The sequence below is a fragment of the Sarcophilus harrisii genome, chromosome 1 (genome assembly GCF_902635505.1).
Source record: "Sarcophilus harrisii chromosome 1, mSarHar1.11, whole genome shotgun sequence".
Taxonomy (NCBI): domain Eukaryota; kingdom Metazoa; phylum Chordata; class Mammalia; order Dasyuromorphia; family Dasyuridae; genus Sarcophilus; species Sarcophilus harrisii.
The window spans coordinates 260944642-260962074 of NC_045426.1; the positions used below are offsets into that span (position 1 = coordinate 260944642).

The 17433-nt window shown below is 35.9% G+C and overlaps 1 protein-coding gene across 2 annotated transcripts in view; it reads left to right on the top strand.

Annotated features, from left to right (window-relative positions):
• SNX8 (sorting nexin 8) overlaps positions 1-17429 on the top strand; it is a 51393-nt gene extending 33964 nt beyond the window's left edge. For both annotated transcript variants that reach the window (XM_031941237.1, XM_031941241.1), the window contains exons 5-11: positions 3755-3835; positions 5210-5370; positions 6029-6161; positions 9953-10021; positions 11169-11318; positions 11848-11997; positions 13391-17429. In XM_031941237.1, the coding sequence (XP_031797097.1) occupies positions 3755-3835; positions 5210-5370; positions 6029-6161; positions 9953-10021; positions 11169-11318; positions 11848-11997; positions 13391-13504 (858 nt within the window). In that variant the 3' untranslated portion in view covers positions 13505-17429. The remainder of the gene's footprint in view (positions 1-3754; positions 3836-5209; positions 5371-6028; positions 6162-9952; positions 10022-11168; positions 11319-11847; positions 11998-13390) is intronic.
• The last annotated feature ends 4 nt before the right edge of the window (positions 17430-17433 follow it).

Consider the following 17433-nt stretch of genomic DNA (forward strand, 5'->3'; position numbering starts at 1 on the left):
TGGACAAGTCTTGGTCTCACTTGGGGAAGCAGAAGGATGGGCCAGGATGAAATGTTTCTCTCGTCCAGTCCTTGTTGGCTCTTATATACACTTATAATTACATCATCATAGGTGTGAATCTTGTAGGATAGGTGTCAATCTTATAGAACTATATTAAGTACTAAGTACATGTACTGAACTAGAGAACTATTAATCACTATGCTAAACTAGATAACCACTGTCTTATCAATTCCTCTGAGTTAACACCTTGTTCCAAGTATGCTTCTCCATAGTTCTGTCTCTCTACATCTCCCGCTTTTTTTTGTTTTAGAACATAGGTGGTCATGTCCTCCCTGACTTGTCAGGGAGGTAAGAACCCCCAAAAGGAGGTGATCACACCTTCCCTGATTTCTCAGAAAAAGGACTTCTCAGAAAAACGCCATAAAAGGAGGTGATCACATCCTCCCTCCCTGACATCTCAGGAAGGGAGATGAAAACACCAAAGGAAATGGGGAGTCAAACTAGATTTTGTTAGCAGGTTTCTGAAGGGTCTCACTTGAATCAGGTATACATAAATCCATCAACATCCATTTACACAAGCACATAGTAACACAGGCTAGTAGTGATGTAACAAACAACATGAATCAACTTGAGGAATTATACATGTCCAAAACCAATCTATTGACCATTACTTCATGTGTCAGGGAATCTAGTAATTCCTGCAGATTTTGAAGTCTTGTATCAGTCTTATCATGTCTCCGAGAATCCAATGATTTCCAAGGGTTTTTAAGTCCTACATCAATCTTTTCATGTCTCAGGGAATCCAATGATTCCTGCTGGTTTTGAAGTCCTGCAACAGTCTTTATCAACAGTTTTTCATCTCAGGCAATCCAATGATTCCTACAGGTTTTGAAGTTCTGTAATAGTCTCATCTTTCTATAATAGTCTCTATAACTATAACAGTCTCTATAAGTTCTATAACAGTTTTATGCTCTTTCAGTGTCAGATGTTACTTACATCTTCTTTGTTTCAAGATTTTTTCTCTTTCTGTCTCTCTCAAAGTGCTCATTGGTACCCATCTAATTCCTTTTCCATCTGTAGAAATACAAGCAAATCCACTCCCCCAAGCAGTTAGCCTATCTGGTCTCTTCCATTCACCACTTTCTGCATCTCTCCACATTACCTGGCGATTATATTAGAGCTGCTTGCACTGGAACTGCCCTTCTGTCAGATTATAAAACCTATATGCTCCCCATTTGCAATCCCTTTCTCCCATCTGATTGCTTTTTGATTGATTGATCATGTTAGAGTATTGAACTTCTAAAGACTCTCTGGGTGTAACCTTGGCTGCCATGATGCCCCTCCTGTTTTTTGCGTCGAGCTCTGGAACTGGGCCCCTCACCCCATTTCCCTGAATCAGTCTACATTCTGAGGACCAATGGAAGCCTTTATTGTATTTTGGACATGGGGTTTTGGGTCTTGTTCTCCCACCCCATTTTCTCACTCTGTTTCTATGCCAACATTGAGCTTTCAAATGCCCTACTTTTACCACATTGAAAGCATTGGCGAGTCTCTCTGGAAGTCCCTTGGCAAGAGGGACTCCATCTTCCCATGTTTTGCATCATTGCCTGAGTATAAAAGGCATTTGTGCCCACTGTGGCATCGTATCTTATGATTTTCTCTAAAGGAGCATCCTTGTGTAGTCCTAGTATGATTCTTCTACAATCCTCATTAGCATTTCCTTAGCAAGCTGTTTTATCATAATTCCTGTTGCTGCATTTTCACCAATAGTTCATATGACAGCTGTTTGTAGACATCCCACTAAATCAGCAAAAAGTTCATTGGGACCTTGCTCTATTTTCGTGAAGGCTTCCCCTCTATCTTGCTTTCCTGGGAGGGAGCTTTTATAGCAGTGGCAGCAATTTGCTCATATGCTATCAAAGGGTAATTAATCTGCGCTAAAATGTCTGCATACTGACCTATATCTGCTAGTTGGTCAATGGTGATTTGTATATTAACTCCAGGTTGCCTATTTTGGGCTTGTATTCTACATAGTTTGCTATACTCAGAAAGTGACAACAAGTTTTGTCTAGGTTCTAAACATGTCCTTGTTATAGATTTCCAATCACTAGGGGTTAAGATTTCATAAGCCAAATCTCTAATACCATCTTAACATAAGATGATGTAGCCCCATAAAGAATGCAACCCTTTTTCAGATCTTTGATAATTTCCAGATCAAAAGGAGTGTTATCTTTTCCTTTCTTGACCCAAAGAGTCAAACTCTTGAATAACAAGGTATGCTTTTATTTTTAAATCAGAAATATCCTGTCCTTTTTTAGTTTTAACTAGTGCCTTTTGTAATCTTGTCATAGGGAGTAGACAAAGCTCCTTCATGGATGGCACTGATGGTGTCACTGCTCCTTCACCTCCTCCTTCTCCCTCTACCCATGAAGGATTAATTGAAGGGAATAGGTCAGGGGATGAGGAATGCCCTAATGGCTTCTGTTGTGAAGCACCACACTCCTTAATTTCATCAGCATTGTACTTAACTCCTTTCTTATCTAATTCTTCATGTTTTTCAACTGTTTTATCAGTACCCTCACACTCCTGCTCTTTCTTCTTTTTCCTTATTCTAATACTTATGTAATTCCTTAAAGCCAATTGTATTAAGTTATATATATATATATATATATATATATATATATATATATATATAAATAATGTTTCTTTAGGAATTGAATCAGGACCATTATCATTGTAATATTCTATTAATTGCTCTCCTACTAATTTCCATTTATCTGCCTCTAATTCTTTGTCCAAGGGGATGTGCATTCTAATGTTTCTAAAAGTCCAATGATCTGCTCCCAAGTTACAATCAAACCTTGGTTTTTTATTAGTCTAATTATGCTTTCTACACACTTTCCTTGGGGTGGAAAAGGCTGCTTTCTAAACATTTGTCCCATTTCAGCTGAAACACTAGTTTAGTCCTTAACAAAGTTTTCTTCTTGTTTATTTTTGTACTCACCCTAATTTCTGGGTCATGGAGACTTTTCCACTGAACTCAGGATCAGAGACTTTTCAACTGAAATCAGGATTGTGTCAGTCTGAATTGTTGAGTGTAAATCCTTAATCCCACATTAGGGCGCCAAAATGTAATGTTCTATGATTTATGAGAGACAATGTTGTGTAGAGGTTTGCTGTTCTACAAGTCAAGATAAGTTGGATTCAGATCCTTCCTGTGACCCATACTCTTTATGTTACTATGTGTGCAATTTACTTCATATCAGTGTTCCTCTCTGCTCTGATACTCTTAAGCTACCTAGTGGCTGTTGAGCTATCTGTATTGATGGAAGTTGTTTGACTACAGAGAGTTTCTGTCTGACACTGAAATACTATGCTTTGATCTATACTCAGTCTCCATAGTTCTCTTTCTGGATGCAGATGACTCTATTGGAATTGCCTTGAATCACCTCATTGTTGAAAAGAGCAAAGTCTAATATTATGGTTTTCACTAGGTCTTGCTTTAGTCACATGTGCATATCTCCATATAGCTGTACTGACTATAACAATTTAATTATCATTTGTTATTTAATTGTAACAATTAAAAATTTAAAGAGGAACAGGTGATTAAAAAATTGTTTGCTATTTGATAGCAAGGGAAACACTCCTCTCTATTAAGGGGAGGGCTGTATCTTTCCTTTAATTGGTAAATTACTCTGAAACTTCCCTTTTTTAAGTAATAGAAGGTTATGTTTATTCTTTGTTTCTTTTCCAGGATGTACAGAATAAACTAAAGGAATCAGTGCAATGTGTTGGAGATGAATTCATGATTTGTAAACTGGCTACTCGAGCCAAGGTATTTTTAAAATTGTGACTTCTTTATCCCAAAATGTAAATGAACAGGTCATATTTAGTATTAAAAGAAATTTAAATTCAATATTATATTTTGCATTTTTCTTCCTTACTTTAAAAAAAAAAAGGGAAGAAAACCATATCTTTAAACTTTATCATTGTTTTTCTTTCTTAAGCCACTTTATTTTTAAGGATTTAAATTCTTAGGTTAGAATTCATAAACCAAATGTCTTATGATAATATTTGATCATATTAGTACTGGATGAGGCTGAGAGAGGGAGAATAAGCGAGAGGAAAGAAAAAGAGAAGTCTTTTCTCATTTAAGGGGCTGTTTATAAATAAACATAAACATAAATAAATAAAATAAAATATAAAATTATTAATTTGAATTTGAACCTCATTGGTTCAATTTTTTTTTTTTGATGTTTTTTGTTTTTGATGTTTTCCTTCAAATTAAACACTTTTCTATTGCTTTTTGAGATAAACATTTTTCTTTTTTTTAATAGTATTTTCTTTTCCCAAATATATGCAAAGATAATTTTCAACATTCCCCTTTCCAAAACTATGTATTCCAAATTTTTCTCCTTCTCCTCCTTCTATCCCCTCCCCAAGACAGCAACAATCAATATAGGTTAAATATGTTCAGTTCTTCTAAACTTATTTCCGTATTTGTCATGTTGAGCAAAAATATCAGATCAAAAGGGGAAAAAACACAAGAAAGAAAAAAAACCAAGCAAATAAACAACAAAAAAAGGTGAAAATACATGCTTTGATCCACATTCAGTCTCCATAGTTCTCTCTGGATACAAATGGCTTTCCATCACAAGTCTATTGGAATTGCCTTGAATTACTTCATTGTTTTAAAAAAGAACCAAGGCCATCACAATTGATCAACATATAATCTTGTTGTTTTCTTGTGTATGATGTTCTCCAGGTTCATGTAAATCTTTTCAGGCTTTTCTGATATCAGCCTGCTTCTCATTTCTTACAGAACAATGATATTCTAATACATTCATATACTACAACTACTCAGCCATTTCTCACCTGGAATTCTCAACCACCCAACTTTTAATTCCTTTCCACTACAGAAAGGGTTGCTATACACATTTTTTGCTCACCAACATTTTTTTGTAGAGCCTTTTAGTTTAGTATTTTTGGTGGGTAAGATGTGATTTGTGAGAAGAAATACAGAAGTAGGGAAATGCCTTCAGATTTTATTCTTTGGACTTTGACTCTATGTTTGGCTAGCCCGAGAAGTGATTAATGTCCCTATTGGTGATGTGTTTATTTTTACTAACTTATTATGCCTTGTGAGAATTATCTCAAGTTCACCAACATTTTTTAAAAATTCTCCTTCCTTCTTTTTTGACTGTTTTAGGACTTCCTCCCACCTGACATCCAGGCACAATTTGCTGCCAGTCGAGAACTGATTAGAAATATCTATAATAGCTTCTACAAGCTTAGAGATCGGGCTGAAAGGATTGCATCCCGAGCCATTGACAATGCTGCTGACCTCCTTATATTTGGGAAAGAATTAAGGCAGGTATCAGAAGAAAGCTCCACAATTGGAAATACTAAAAGTTTTGAGTTTGAGGAAGCATTGTCCAGTGAAAAGATTGCTCAATTTGGAGTCAAGATGATTGTGTTGAAATCCAGGCTCCCACTTTTGTTCACTTGTGACCATGGCCATGTTATTTAACCTCTCCAAGCCTGAGTGGCATCATCTTAAAAGTGGGGATAATTATAATGGTTAACTGTCTCAGAGAGTTTTCAGGAGTATCAAATGAAATAAAGTATAAAAGGCACTATATTAATACCTCATAATTTTGTGACTTGGGAATAATGTATGTTTTAATATTCTGAAGACTGACCATTTCTTCATTTAGAGTCAACCAAAATAAAAGTTCCAGAGGGCCCCAGGAATCCATTGGTGTTTTTGAGATGTCAGCGGAAAAGGGAATTAGGTCTCCAGCCTGTGGGATGAACCCTTGGTTCTGAATATAGGGGAAGGCATGAACAAGAGTAGCTTAAAAGAAACAAACATGGATGGGCTGCCATCTGCCTCACTGGAGAGATCTGCAAAGATAATGAACCTAGAAATCCATTTGAATATTTGTATGCATATAACTATTAGTTGTCAAACTTTGGTTTAGTAAAATTCAGGGTTTGATGAATGAAAATTCTCTCTCTTACTCAGTGCTTTAGGATCTGATACAACACCACTTCCCTCCTGGGCCACAATGAATAATAGCACATGGGGGACCCTAAAACAGGCCTTAAAAGGCCTTTCTGTTGAATTTGCACTGCTGGCTGATAAAGCTGCACAACAGGTAAGTGTGTCCGGAATCTCTTAGTGTTGTTTTTTTTCTTCCCAATGGTATTTTGTTTTTCCAAATACGTGAAAAGATAGTTTTCAACATTATTTTCCCAGAAGGAAGGTTTATTTAAGAAAAGAGTTTACAGACAAAAAAAAATCAGAGATAAAATAGGCATACCAGGAATAGCAAATATGAAATACATTTGGGAGAGCTTACAGTTAGCAAGCAAAAAGTTCCCTTGGGAAACTCACAGTTAAACCAGCAGAAAGAAAGTACTCCATGAGGTGGGAGAAAGTCATTAATTGGAAGTTTAGACTAACCAGGGTTAGCTAGAGTAAGGAGAAAGACACCATTAAAGGGAAGGGACTATGATAGAAAAAGAGAGAGATTAGAGTACCTCATACTAGGCTTAGTGCTGAAGAAAACTTAGCATCAACATTCATTTTTGTAAGACATTGTGTTTCAAATTTTTTTCTTCTTCTCTCCCTTACCTTCTCCCTCCCCAAAATAGCAAACAATCTGATATGGGTTAAACATGTGCAATTCTTTTAAACATATTTCCATATTTTTCTTATGTAAGAAAAATCAGACCAAAAGGGGAAAAAACATGAGAAAGAAAAAGCAAATAAACAACAATGAAAATATTATGCATCAATCTACATTCAGTCTCCATAATTCTCTCTCTGTATGTGGATGGCATTTTCTGTCATAAATCTATTGGAATTGCCTTGGATCACTGCGTTGCTGAGAAGAGCTAAGTCCATCATAGATGATCATCACATAATCTTGCTGTTACTGTGTACAAGGTTCTCCTAGTTCTGGTCATTTCTCTGAGTGTTTATTTTTAAGGAATGATCTTTATATAGTCTTTTAGAAACATCTTTCTTAGGTAGAATTTAAAGTTTTGAGTCCAGTGAAAGGGAAATGCTTTTTTCTGTATAATCTTTATAAATTCCAGGTAGCTTAGTTGTGCCAGTTTGAGCTGTTTGCTGTTAGCAAAAATAAATTTGGGTTGGATTTCTTGAGAGAATTTACTTTGCTGGAGATTAGAAGGCATAAGCCAGTCTTAAAAATGTAACCTTGAAATCTCTAGACTTATTCCTTGATGAACCTGAAGCTTTCTATTTTCCTGACTATCTATATAATTTGTTTTAGGTTATGCAGTGACCTAGTTCATCAGAATGTAACTAAGTCCCCAGTGTTGCCTCTTTTTTTGGATCCCACTCTATAAAACTACTGAAAATGCTTTTGCAAAAGCCATTTGCTATTTTTAGAAATCAATGTAGAATTTCAAAAGCTGTCAGTACAAGGATATGAGAAATAAACAAGGTTCAGCTGTGTACTAGTTTTATTATAAAATTTATCATGGGATTTTGGGGCAGAGGGAATCTGTTGCTCTTTCCACAATGTATGGTTTTGACTTGCAGGTAAATAATGCAAATAATGTTTGAATATTTTTAAAGCTTTGCTACCATCTTTGACTTCCAATTCCATAGTTAACTTATGTGACAAGAACTGTAATTAACCAAAATGTCATGATCTGAGCTATATATCAAAAATTTAGGGGCTTTCCCATTTAATGGTTGGGTGCTCCTAGATGAGTAATTGGTTTTGTTTGTAGCCCTGGAAAGTCCTGGGTTTCCTTCTTGTTTTGCTGTGACCATGTTTATCTTTTTTTTCCCCTTTAAATAGTCACTGTAGCATTAACTTTAGGGATCAGCTTATGCCAGTGGCCACCACGTGTAATCCTGCAGATTTGTATACCCATGAGTTATCCCCTTATTTTGGAGAGTTGGGAAATGAATTTTCCTAATGGGAGAATAGGAGAAGTATGAATTTGTTTAAATTTTAGATAACAAGAGCATTTTGACATAGTTGGTAGAACACTGAATCTGCAGTTAGAAGAATCTTATTCTGGCCTTGCAATTATCGATTATTCTGTTAAGAATGTATTAAGTACCTTTTGTGCAGGATGACCCTCAATCATGCCCATATCTTCACTAGGCTTCAATTTCCTCATTTGTGAAATGAGGGTGTTCCTTTACATAATCTTTAAGGGATTTTTCAGTCATGGGCTTTCTAATATAGTTAAAGACTGTTTCAATTCGTAATGCCTGGAGGCTTAGTTTTGGGGGGGAACAGCCAGAAGTAAAATGTAATTTTCTGTATATTCTTTTAGGAATAATGCTGTATGAGTTATAGAAAATTTTCCTAAATATTTTCTACTCTAATTGGCACCCTTATGACTTTTTAGGCATGTCACAATAAAATGTGTGATGATGAGAGGATAATTATTGTGATTAGAAGTACATAGTGTATCTTGGTTATAAAGTTGAATTTTGAAATTTGTTAAAGATAGCTGGCACACTGAAATTCTGTGGCCTTATGGTTCAAAGTATTAGTATGTAAACTGGACTCAGTGGTAAATTGTAGGATTCACAGTAAGAGTTTGCCATCTTCTCTAATTCAGTAAGAAAGTCTTCACTTTTCTCTCATTAGTAACATGGGAATACTATGTACTCTCACAGCTTATCAGTTCTCTGCTCTCCATGTTTCACATATTTCTTAATGTCTCATTTTCCCCATTAAGCCTTATTACATAAACTCACTGTGAGGTAGATTTTAGATTTGAAGAGTAAGGGATTTCAGAGAGCATAGAGTTCAATCTATTCTGTGGCACATTTTATAATAGTGTGGTGATAGCTGGTGAGTATGGCTTTAGGTGTGTGTAAATTGGAAAGGAAATATTTTTACTTGCGATCTAACTCTAGTTTCATGTACATTGTCTTAGTAGAAAAAAAGGATTCAGTTTTATAGCTAATTGCTTGTTACTGTGAAAAGTCACTTGAAAGCTCCAGTCATTGGCTTGTACAGCAGTTTTGTACTTTTTAAAGTTTGGGGCTTAAAGCATTTGTACCAATTTAATAAGTCCCAGGTTCCATAGCTGGATAATTGAGCTTGACTAAGGCAATTGGTTCCTTATTCCTGTGTCACTCTCAAAATAAAAAAAAAAGAAGAAGAATCAAATCAAGTAGACAAGCATTTATTAAACACTGTATGAGACAGGTACTGTGTTAAATACTGGAATTACAAAGAAAGGCAAAAATAGTTCTGGTTCTCAGAGAGCTCAGTCAAATAGAATCAAAATAATGAATTATATTTCCTTTTGCCTTTGATGTTTGGAGATTAAGAAGATGACAGTAAAAGTTTCAAGCTGAGATAGCAAAGTGTTGAACAGAAATGGATTGATATCAGAAAAAAGAGCTCTGGATTTGGAACTGGTGTATCTAAGTTTAAATATCACCTCTTCTGTTTACTGCCTGTATAACCTTGGATAATTCACTTATAAGCTTTATGGGTCTCAGTTTCCTCTATTATGAAATGAGGGGATTGGACAGAATCTCTAGTTCTAAGCCTCTGATTCCTTTTTTTTTTTTTTCTTTTTTTTTGCTGAGGCAATTGATAAGCCTCTGATTCCTTTTTTTTTTTTTTTTTTTTTTTGCTGAGGCAATTGAGGTTAAGTTGATTTGTCCAGAGTCACACAGCCAGGAAGTGTTAAGTGTCTGAGGCCAGATTTCAACTCAGGTCTTCCGACTTCAGGGCTGAATTCTCTACACTACACTACACTACACTAACTGGTTGCCCCTCTCCAATTCTATTAAAGGGTGATTCCAGGTTGATGCTAGGTGGGGTTTGGAAAGAGGCCTAGGTAACAAGTAAGTTTGAAAAATGTTAATGACAAGTTTCTGGTGGGGTTTATCAGTATGATGGATGGGCTAATTAATTTATTCCTTGTTTTTTAGGGTAAACAGGAAGAGAATGATGTGGTGGAGAAATTGAATCTTTTCTTGGATTTGCTCCAGTCCTATAAAGTGAGTTTTGGCTTCTCTGAGAGAGAGCTTCTCAGAATGGTCTTGTGAACTTTCCAGGGTATAACTTTTTTAAGGAAATAAAAAACCAGTATAGATGTCAATCTTAGAGCAAAATGAAAAGTAAAACTTAATAGCATCATTTCCTGTGGTGGACTCTACATGACACTTCTGCTTTCATTGTATTATCTGTGTCTTCTGGAAAATTATGCATTTTTTTTCATATTACATGATCAAGGAAAGAATGGATCATTAACATGGAAAAGAAAAGATTGGGATGGGAGAGAGGTACATAATAAATTGTTAAATATTTGAGAAATTCTAAAAGAAGAACGATTAGACATTTTCTCTACAGATTTGGAGGGCAGAACTGGTTTGATATTTTATAGGAAGTCAGATTTTGACTCAATAAAGACAAAAGATAAAGATAAAACAAAACAATTTGAGGTTTCTAAAGGGGAAGCATTGAAGCACAAAGTAGTTGACATAGATAATGTAGGTGGGATTACTACATAGGTGGTTAAGTTAAATGGAATTGTTAGAGTACTTCTGATATCCCTTCTAATATTAAGATTCTGTGTTTATCTCTCTTCACGAGATTCCCAGTTGGGGGATGGTCCAAAATACCTGGCTTAAAATACCTGAAGATGCATGTCGGAAATCTTTAGTATTTCTATATTTGGATACTTGCTCTTCAAAAATTTGCTGGCAATTAACTATTGTCTATAGGTTACCTCATCTTTATTCAGCTTCTTTGATCACCTTCTAATTTTCTTTCAAAACCCAGACTGTTTGTTTAGGACCTGAGTTCAGGACCTTTGTTGAATTTGCAGTCAATTCTCCACAGAAATCATGTTCCTTATGCATTTTTGTGAGTACAAGATGAATCAGGTGTCTTTTTATTGGTTTTTGACAAAGAGAACCTCTTTTTTTTTTTTTTTTTTTTTTTTGTAAATTTTTCATATTAGGAAATTTTGGAAAACCTTATTTTAAAGACATCCTCCCATTCTGTCCTCCCCTTTCAGCGAATTTCTCTCCCCAGGAAGTGAAGGGAAAGTAGTATTTTGTATTTGAATTCCTTTTCAGTTGACTGTTGGTGGGGAGATAGGGAGGTATCAGTCAGTGTGCCTTACTTCTTTTTCTATTCCAGGATCTCTGTGAGAGACATGAAAAGGGTGTGCTTCATAAACACCAGCGAGCATTGCACAAGTACAGCATGATGAAGAAGCAAATGATGAGTGCTACAGTACAGAATAGAGAACCAGAGAGTGTGGAACAGCTGGAGTCCCGCATTGTAGAGGTAGCAACCTGGCACTCAACCCTGCAAAATGACATGTTGGAAGAAAGAAATCTGAGGATACAGTCTTAGTATATTTAGATAGGCTGTAATGAAATGGGTAGGAAATAGACAAGAATACATTCTAGACTGCCTACAGTTTGAAAAGTCAGCTTAGATTTCTCCAGTTGAGCCCCTTGGTATGAATAGCCCCCAAAGTGTGATTAATAAACAGGGTCAATGATACAATGGGAGTTGCATGATATGTAGACATGCTGACTAGTGGATATCTGAAAATGTTTTTACACTTGATTTGCCCTTTTCTCCCCCGTGGTTTCCCCCCAACTCCCAAAACTCTTTTCCCTCTTCTTCTCCCTCACTGCCTCTTAACAGTTTCCAGAAGTTATGTTAAGACAATTACTTCCATTTGACTTCATTGGAAGAATCAGTCCTATACTCAGGGATAATATGTATCAAGATAAAAAATTTTTTAAAATGTTGTTCCTCTTGAGATATATCTAGACATGCTTCTCAGAGATTCTTTCCTTTTCAGCAAGAAAATGCAATCCAAACAATGGAACTCCGGAATTATTTCTCCTTATACTGTCTACATCAAGAGACCCAGCTTATTCATGTCTACCTGCCTCTCACTTCACACATCTTAGGAGCCTTTGTCAACTCTCAGATACAAGGCCACAAAGAGGTACCCATCTGTCTTGTGTAATTTTATCTTAATACAGTCCTAATTATATAGCTAAGGATTGCCATTTTACTCTAGTTATTCTGGCCTTAAGATTACTTTTCCTTTTTATTCATCCTTGGGACCAAAAAAACAAAAAAACAAAATACTTAGGAAATATATTGGGTGTGGGTTTAGTATGGAAGCTAAAAAATGAAATTCTTTTCGAACTCCATTAATCCAACTTGGAGCTAGAATTTTCAAGCTATGATTCCGTATGTAATTTTGTTGGGCTACTTAGATAGGAATTATGTATTTCTTAGTAAGTTGAGAAAACTAGTTCTGGATTGTTAGCCTTAATAATAATAGCTTTTTATTTTTCAAAATACATTTAAAGATAGTTTTTAACATTACCCTTTCAAAACTTTGCATTCCAAATTTTTTTCTCCCCTAGAGAGCAAGTAATCCAATATAGGTTAAACATGTAGCACCAGACTTTTAAAAGGATTTGGAGGAAGGTTTGGCCCCAAAGCAGGGATGACTTGAAGAACATAAACTAGATTTTCCCAAAACCTTCAGAGGCTAAGGATAGAATTCTTAAATCTTTGAAAGTCTATAAATTTTTTTCTAAGAGCAAACATGTCACCTCTGCCTACATTTGCATGCGTCTTTATGTGAACAAATACAGTGGTTTGTTTGACCTTTAGCTCTTATTTCTTAAAAACAATGAAGCCAGTTTTTCAGAAGAAACATTGAAATTTTGGGGATAATATAGGAGACAAGGTCAGGAAGACCTTCCTATTACAGTTGTTGTTAATTTTGGATCCTATTAATGTAGTACAATATAAGTAGTGGATACTGAACATATGCTATAGTCTCAGTCTTATTATGACACAATTGCCTGATAATGATTTCTAGTCTTTGAGTGATAAACTGCTTATTGGAAAAAATATTTATTTCCAAATAACAAAAAACTTGGTATTTAACTTGCATCAGCATAATTCTATTCAGTTACCACCATGCCTCATTCCTGGGTAATTATTAGATGGAACAGTTGGAAACAATCCAACAAAATTACAATGTTTCTATCCCAGTGGTTTTCTATTTCTGGTCTTTCTTCACTTGTTATCTTTTAACAATGTCAAGACATTTCATATTTACAAAGGAATCTGTATATAAAAGAAGGGAATGGATATATCTGGCTTCATGCCTAGACATGATCTGATCAGATTGATCACTTTGACCTGCTTAATTATCTGTATCTTTAAGGGGCTACCCCCAAAGCAGTCCTGTTCTTTGCTGCCCATTTTACTCAGGCAAAATTTTTTTTTTAAGTATATATTTCAATAGGATGAATGTTTCATTACTCTTACTAATCTTGCTTTTCTTTCTTTTTTTTTTTTCTTTTCCCCTTCAGATGAGTAAAGTTTGGAATGAATTGAAACCCAAGTTAAGCTGCCTCTTTGCGGGACCCAACAACATGCCAACACCACCACGATCACCGCAGGAGAGCAATGTGTTTTCCCATTAGTCCCTAGAGAGGACTACCTGCAGTGCTAGGAGTACCCTTCCAGCCTTACTAAAACATATCACCAAACTGTATCATTGTGTATTTCCCTTAAAAAATAGCTGCCATTCGCTGGTGCTCACAGGTGTTTGGAACTGACTGGAATTTGAGCAGAAGACTTCGATTCAGTGGTAGGGATGAGATTCAGATTTCAGTTTCCTATCTTGTTCTCTACTCATCTTTCTTCATTTCATAATGTTCAGAGGCAAGATTGAGAGACACTTTAGTGTAGGGTACTTTGGGGAGGAAAAAGAATGCTCTTAGAGGCTAAGGGCTGAAAGACCACTCGTAGTGGTTGGTAATTCCTTTTTCTCTTACTTACATTCATCTTTTCTTTCCACCACCATGTTCCCCAATATATACACTCTGATTTCTTCTCTTGGCAGTGAGAAGCGGTAGATATATTCTATGAAAGGTAATTCTCCAAGTCTCTAGGAAAGCCAAAAGATTAAGGATGACATTCATGTAAGTGAAGTTGTCTGGGAGTGAATGTTAGTCCCTTGAAGACAGCTGTTTCATCTTTTGAGGGGACATATATAATCATTCATTGGATTTTTTGCTTTCTACAGGTCAGGATTAACTGAACAGATGAGTGGGGGCGAGAAGAGGGTGTAGTTCACATGTAGCAGGTTTATTTCAGTGCATTCATGCCTTTTGGTTGAAATAATGTTAATTTTTTTTTCAAAATAAGTTTTCAGTGAAAAGTCTAAAAAGTAATTATTTAATGCTGTTGAATACTCTTGAACAAATTGCCTCACACTAGAACTTTTTCAGTTTCAAAAAGAGCGTGTGTGTGTGTGTGTGTGTGTGTGTGTGTATGTACACGTGTACAGAAGAGGACCATTTTGTTTATGGGGAGAGGGTTATTAGCTGGTAGGTACACAGTATTGGTTTTCTTTTGGAGAAACTACAGTGTATATTCCAGGCAGCTAGAGACAAACACTAGGAATCTTGGTATATTACTTAAATTGATTCAGAATTTGGCAAGGCCTGTCATATTCTTTTTCCATTCTTCCACTTTTACCCTCTTCTGTACCTAATGGCATGATCTGTCTTATTACACAAAGGTGGGACCAAAATATGTGGCAAATTAAAGTGAACTAATAGAATAGAATGTAAAATGCTAGAAACTAAAAAGATGCTTTTATTTTGTTTGCTCATAATTGGAGAGTACAGAATATACCCAGTTTGAGAAGGGTGTGGTTAAGATGAGATGAAGAAATCAGAGGATCGTGATTTTTATTTCAGTTGTGCTTTAAAATGTACTGGCCTTTACAAGAGAGAATCTGTATTCCTTGGGAAAAAAAGAAAACAACTAGCTAGTTTCCTAATGGCACAACTCCTAGTTGAGGTAGTGGAACATTCCTGCTAATTTCAGTCCTTCCCTTCCTTAGCCAAGCTTTTACTCAATGGGGTTTATTGTGTAACTCTTCAGGTCTGTTTTCTACCTTGTGATGAAGTGAGAGTTCTCAGATATCCTTTGGTGGAGACCTGTAGGGATGGGGTGGTGTAATTTTTTGCATTTATATGCTACTATTCCAAATCTCTAGTAGAACATCTCTGTGGAATTGAAAATGAACTGGACTTCTCCACATTAGGGATTTGGGAGTCTATTTAAACTACCTTTCTCATTCTTATAAGGACAGAAAAATTGGAAAAGGTTCTAAATGGGCAGCGTGCATTCTAAAAATATTGCCCTCCCATGGAGTATTTGTCAGGTTTCAAAGGAAATTTTCTCTGCTATTTTAATGTTGTATTCCGATTTTCTCTTAAATTTTAAAATATGTAGCATGACAGATTCTAGAATAAAAATAGGAGCCATCTCTCTCTTGTTACAGGAGAAAAAATCAGAATAACCAAAAATACTTGATTTATGCAGATAAGCTAATTCACTTTTCTGGCACAGGCAAAATGAGGGCTTTTCTTTGTGGACTCAAATGGCTACATCAAGGGTCTGGTCTCAACACACATTGTTATATTTGATTCATTCAAAAAGGATATGTGTGGAAGTGCAAGATTTGTGAACTGTGTACTCCATGTGGCATGTCAGCACATTCTTCAGATGTTTGCTTTGCATTCATGAAGTAACTAAAGGCATAAGGGTCACTTGGGAGAAAACAGTAATGGCACCCGGACCTGTAACTTACTGCCCTAAGGTTCACTTCTATTCTACTAGGAAAGCTGACCTTTACTTTTGTAAGTGAATGTGACATTTAAAACAGCATATGATGGAAGGTGGTCTGTTTCTACTGTTGAACAGATTTATTCTTTGAAAAGAGAAGATGCAGGGGTTTTAGTTAGAGCCTAAAAATAGTATTGAAGTTCTATTTAGAGGATTATTGGTCTCTAACTAGAGTTGGCCAAGAGAGGGATGGAGTCTTCTTTGCCTTCTAGATTTCTGTCTGCCTACCATACATTACCCTTTTATACAAATAAGGCCTACACCCAAATTGAGTGAATCAATACTTTTTTGTGTGTGTGCTGTGCCCTTTTGTAGTATGATTTGCTTAAGCCATATAACATAAAATTTATTTGTACAAACCCCATGGGGCCTTTTCCTTCCTGTCTACACAGCTGCAAACTGTGCTGAACACACCTTCACTGCTATTACATTGAAGTCTCTTGGGACCTTGAAGTTGCATGTTATCCTGCTGGCCTAGGACCTCAGTCTTTGTACAGAGCCTAGGAGAACATGCCATAGACTAGTCCATTGTTAAGTGCAAATTGTAAAGAGATCCAGACCTAGCCTCCTTTTCCTGGATGTTCTAAACATAATAAAAAACTGGAATAGTTGGTTGAGGGGCGGGAAGTAGGTTTGAGATCATTGCAGATTTAGTCAGTATGTGCCTCCATGAAAAGTATAGATATCAAATAGTATTAAGAACTTTCAGTTGACATGCAGGCCAGTCATTAGTTAAGAGGGAGTTTATGAGAGATGTTTTATATATATATATATATATATATATTTTTTTTTTTTTACATGTTACCCTAATTTAAAACACTCACTTGAAGGAAATGTACTACCAAAGAGTTTCTAAGGTTTTTTTCCTCCTCTTTTGTACTACTAATGATGCTTTTGGAGCTTGTAGTTAATCATGACAGTCATGAGTTGAATCAGATGTGTAAGGACATTATTTTCTCATCGTCTACCAATAATAGACTTTTTGAGGAACAAAACTCTTTAAGATCCAAAGGACAAATGGGTAAAGTGGACTCTTGTTCAAAATTAGTCCTTCAGTTTTCAGAGAGAAGCTTGCAATCCATTCCAGCTGCCCTTTCTGGAGGCATCTCTGCTGTGGAACTGACCATGTTAATAAGTAGAGCCAGATTTCTGCTTGTCCCCCTCCTGAAGAAAATTTCCAGTGTCAAGAGTTAAAAAAATTAATCCTCATTCTTAAACATAATGGTTGTATTTTATTTAAATAGGGACCTACTCTTTTTTGGATTTTATCTTTTCCTTAATGAATTCTTTAGGAATATTATGATTTAAATAATAGTGGAGGACTTTGTGGTGCATCTTTTGGTACCTCACATCCTAATGGTATCCCCTCAGTTTGGGGGGACTATCCCAGGGAAAAAGAATGAAGAAACTGACCTAAACTGCAGAATAACAGGATAGGTCAGGGAGCTTCCTTTTCAGCATGATTTTCTTACCCCTGAATCAATTATTATGAAATCTTCCTGAGGACACAATTGATCTGAAATTTGGGAATCAACTTTGCCATTTGAGTTCCTTGCTCAAACAGCCAAAAGCTCATCAGCAAGTTCTGAGGGCCCAATCCCTTCAAAGGAAAGACATTGGTAAGCAGAGTAGCTTAATGTCATTGTCTAAAAATCATCAGCTTCACTGAAAAGTGAGTCAGAGTACATTGTTCTCAATATGGGACTACACT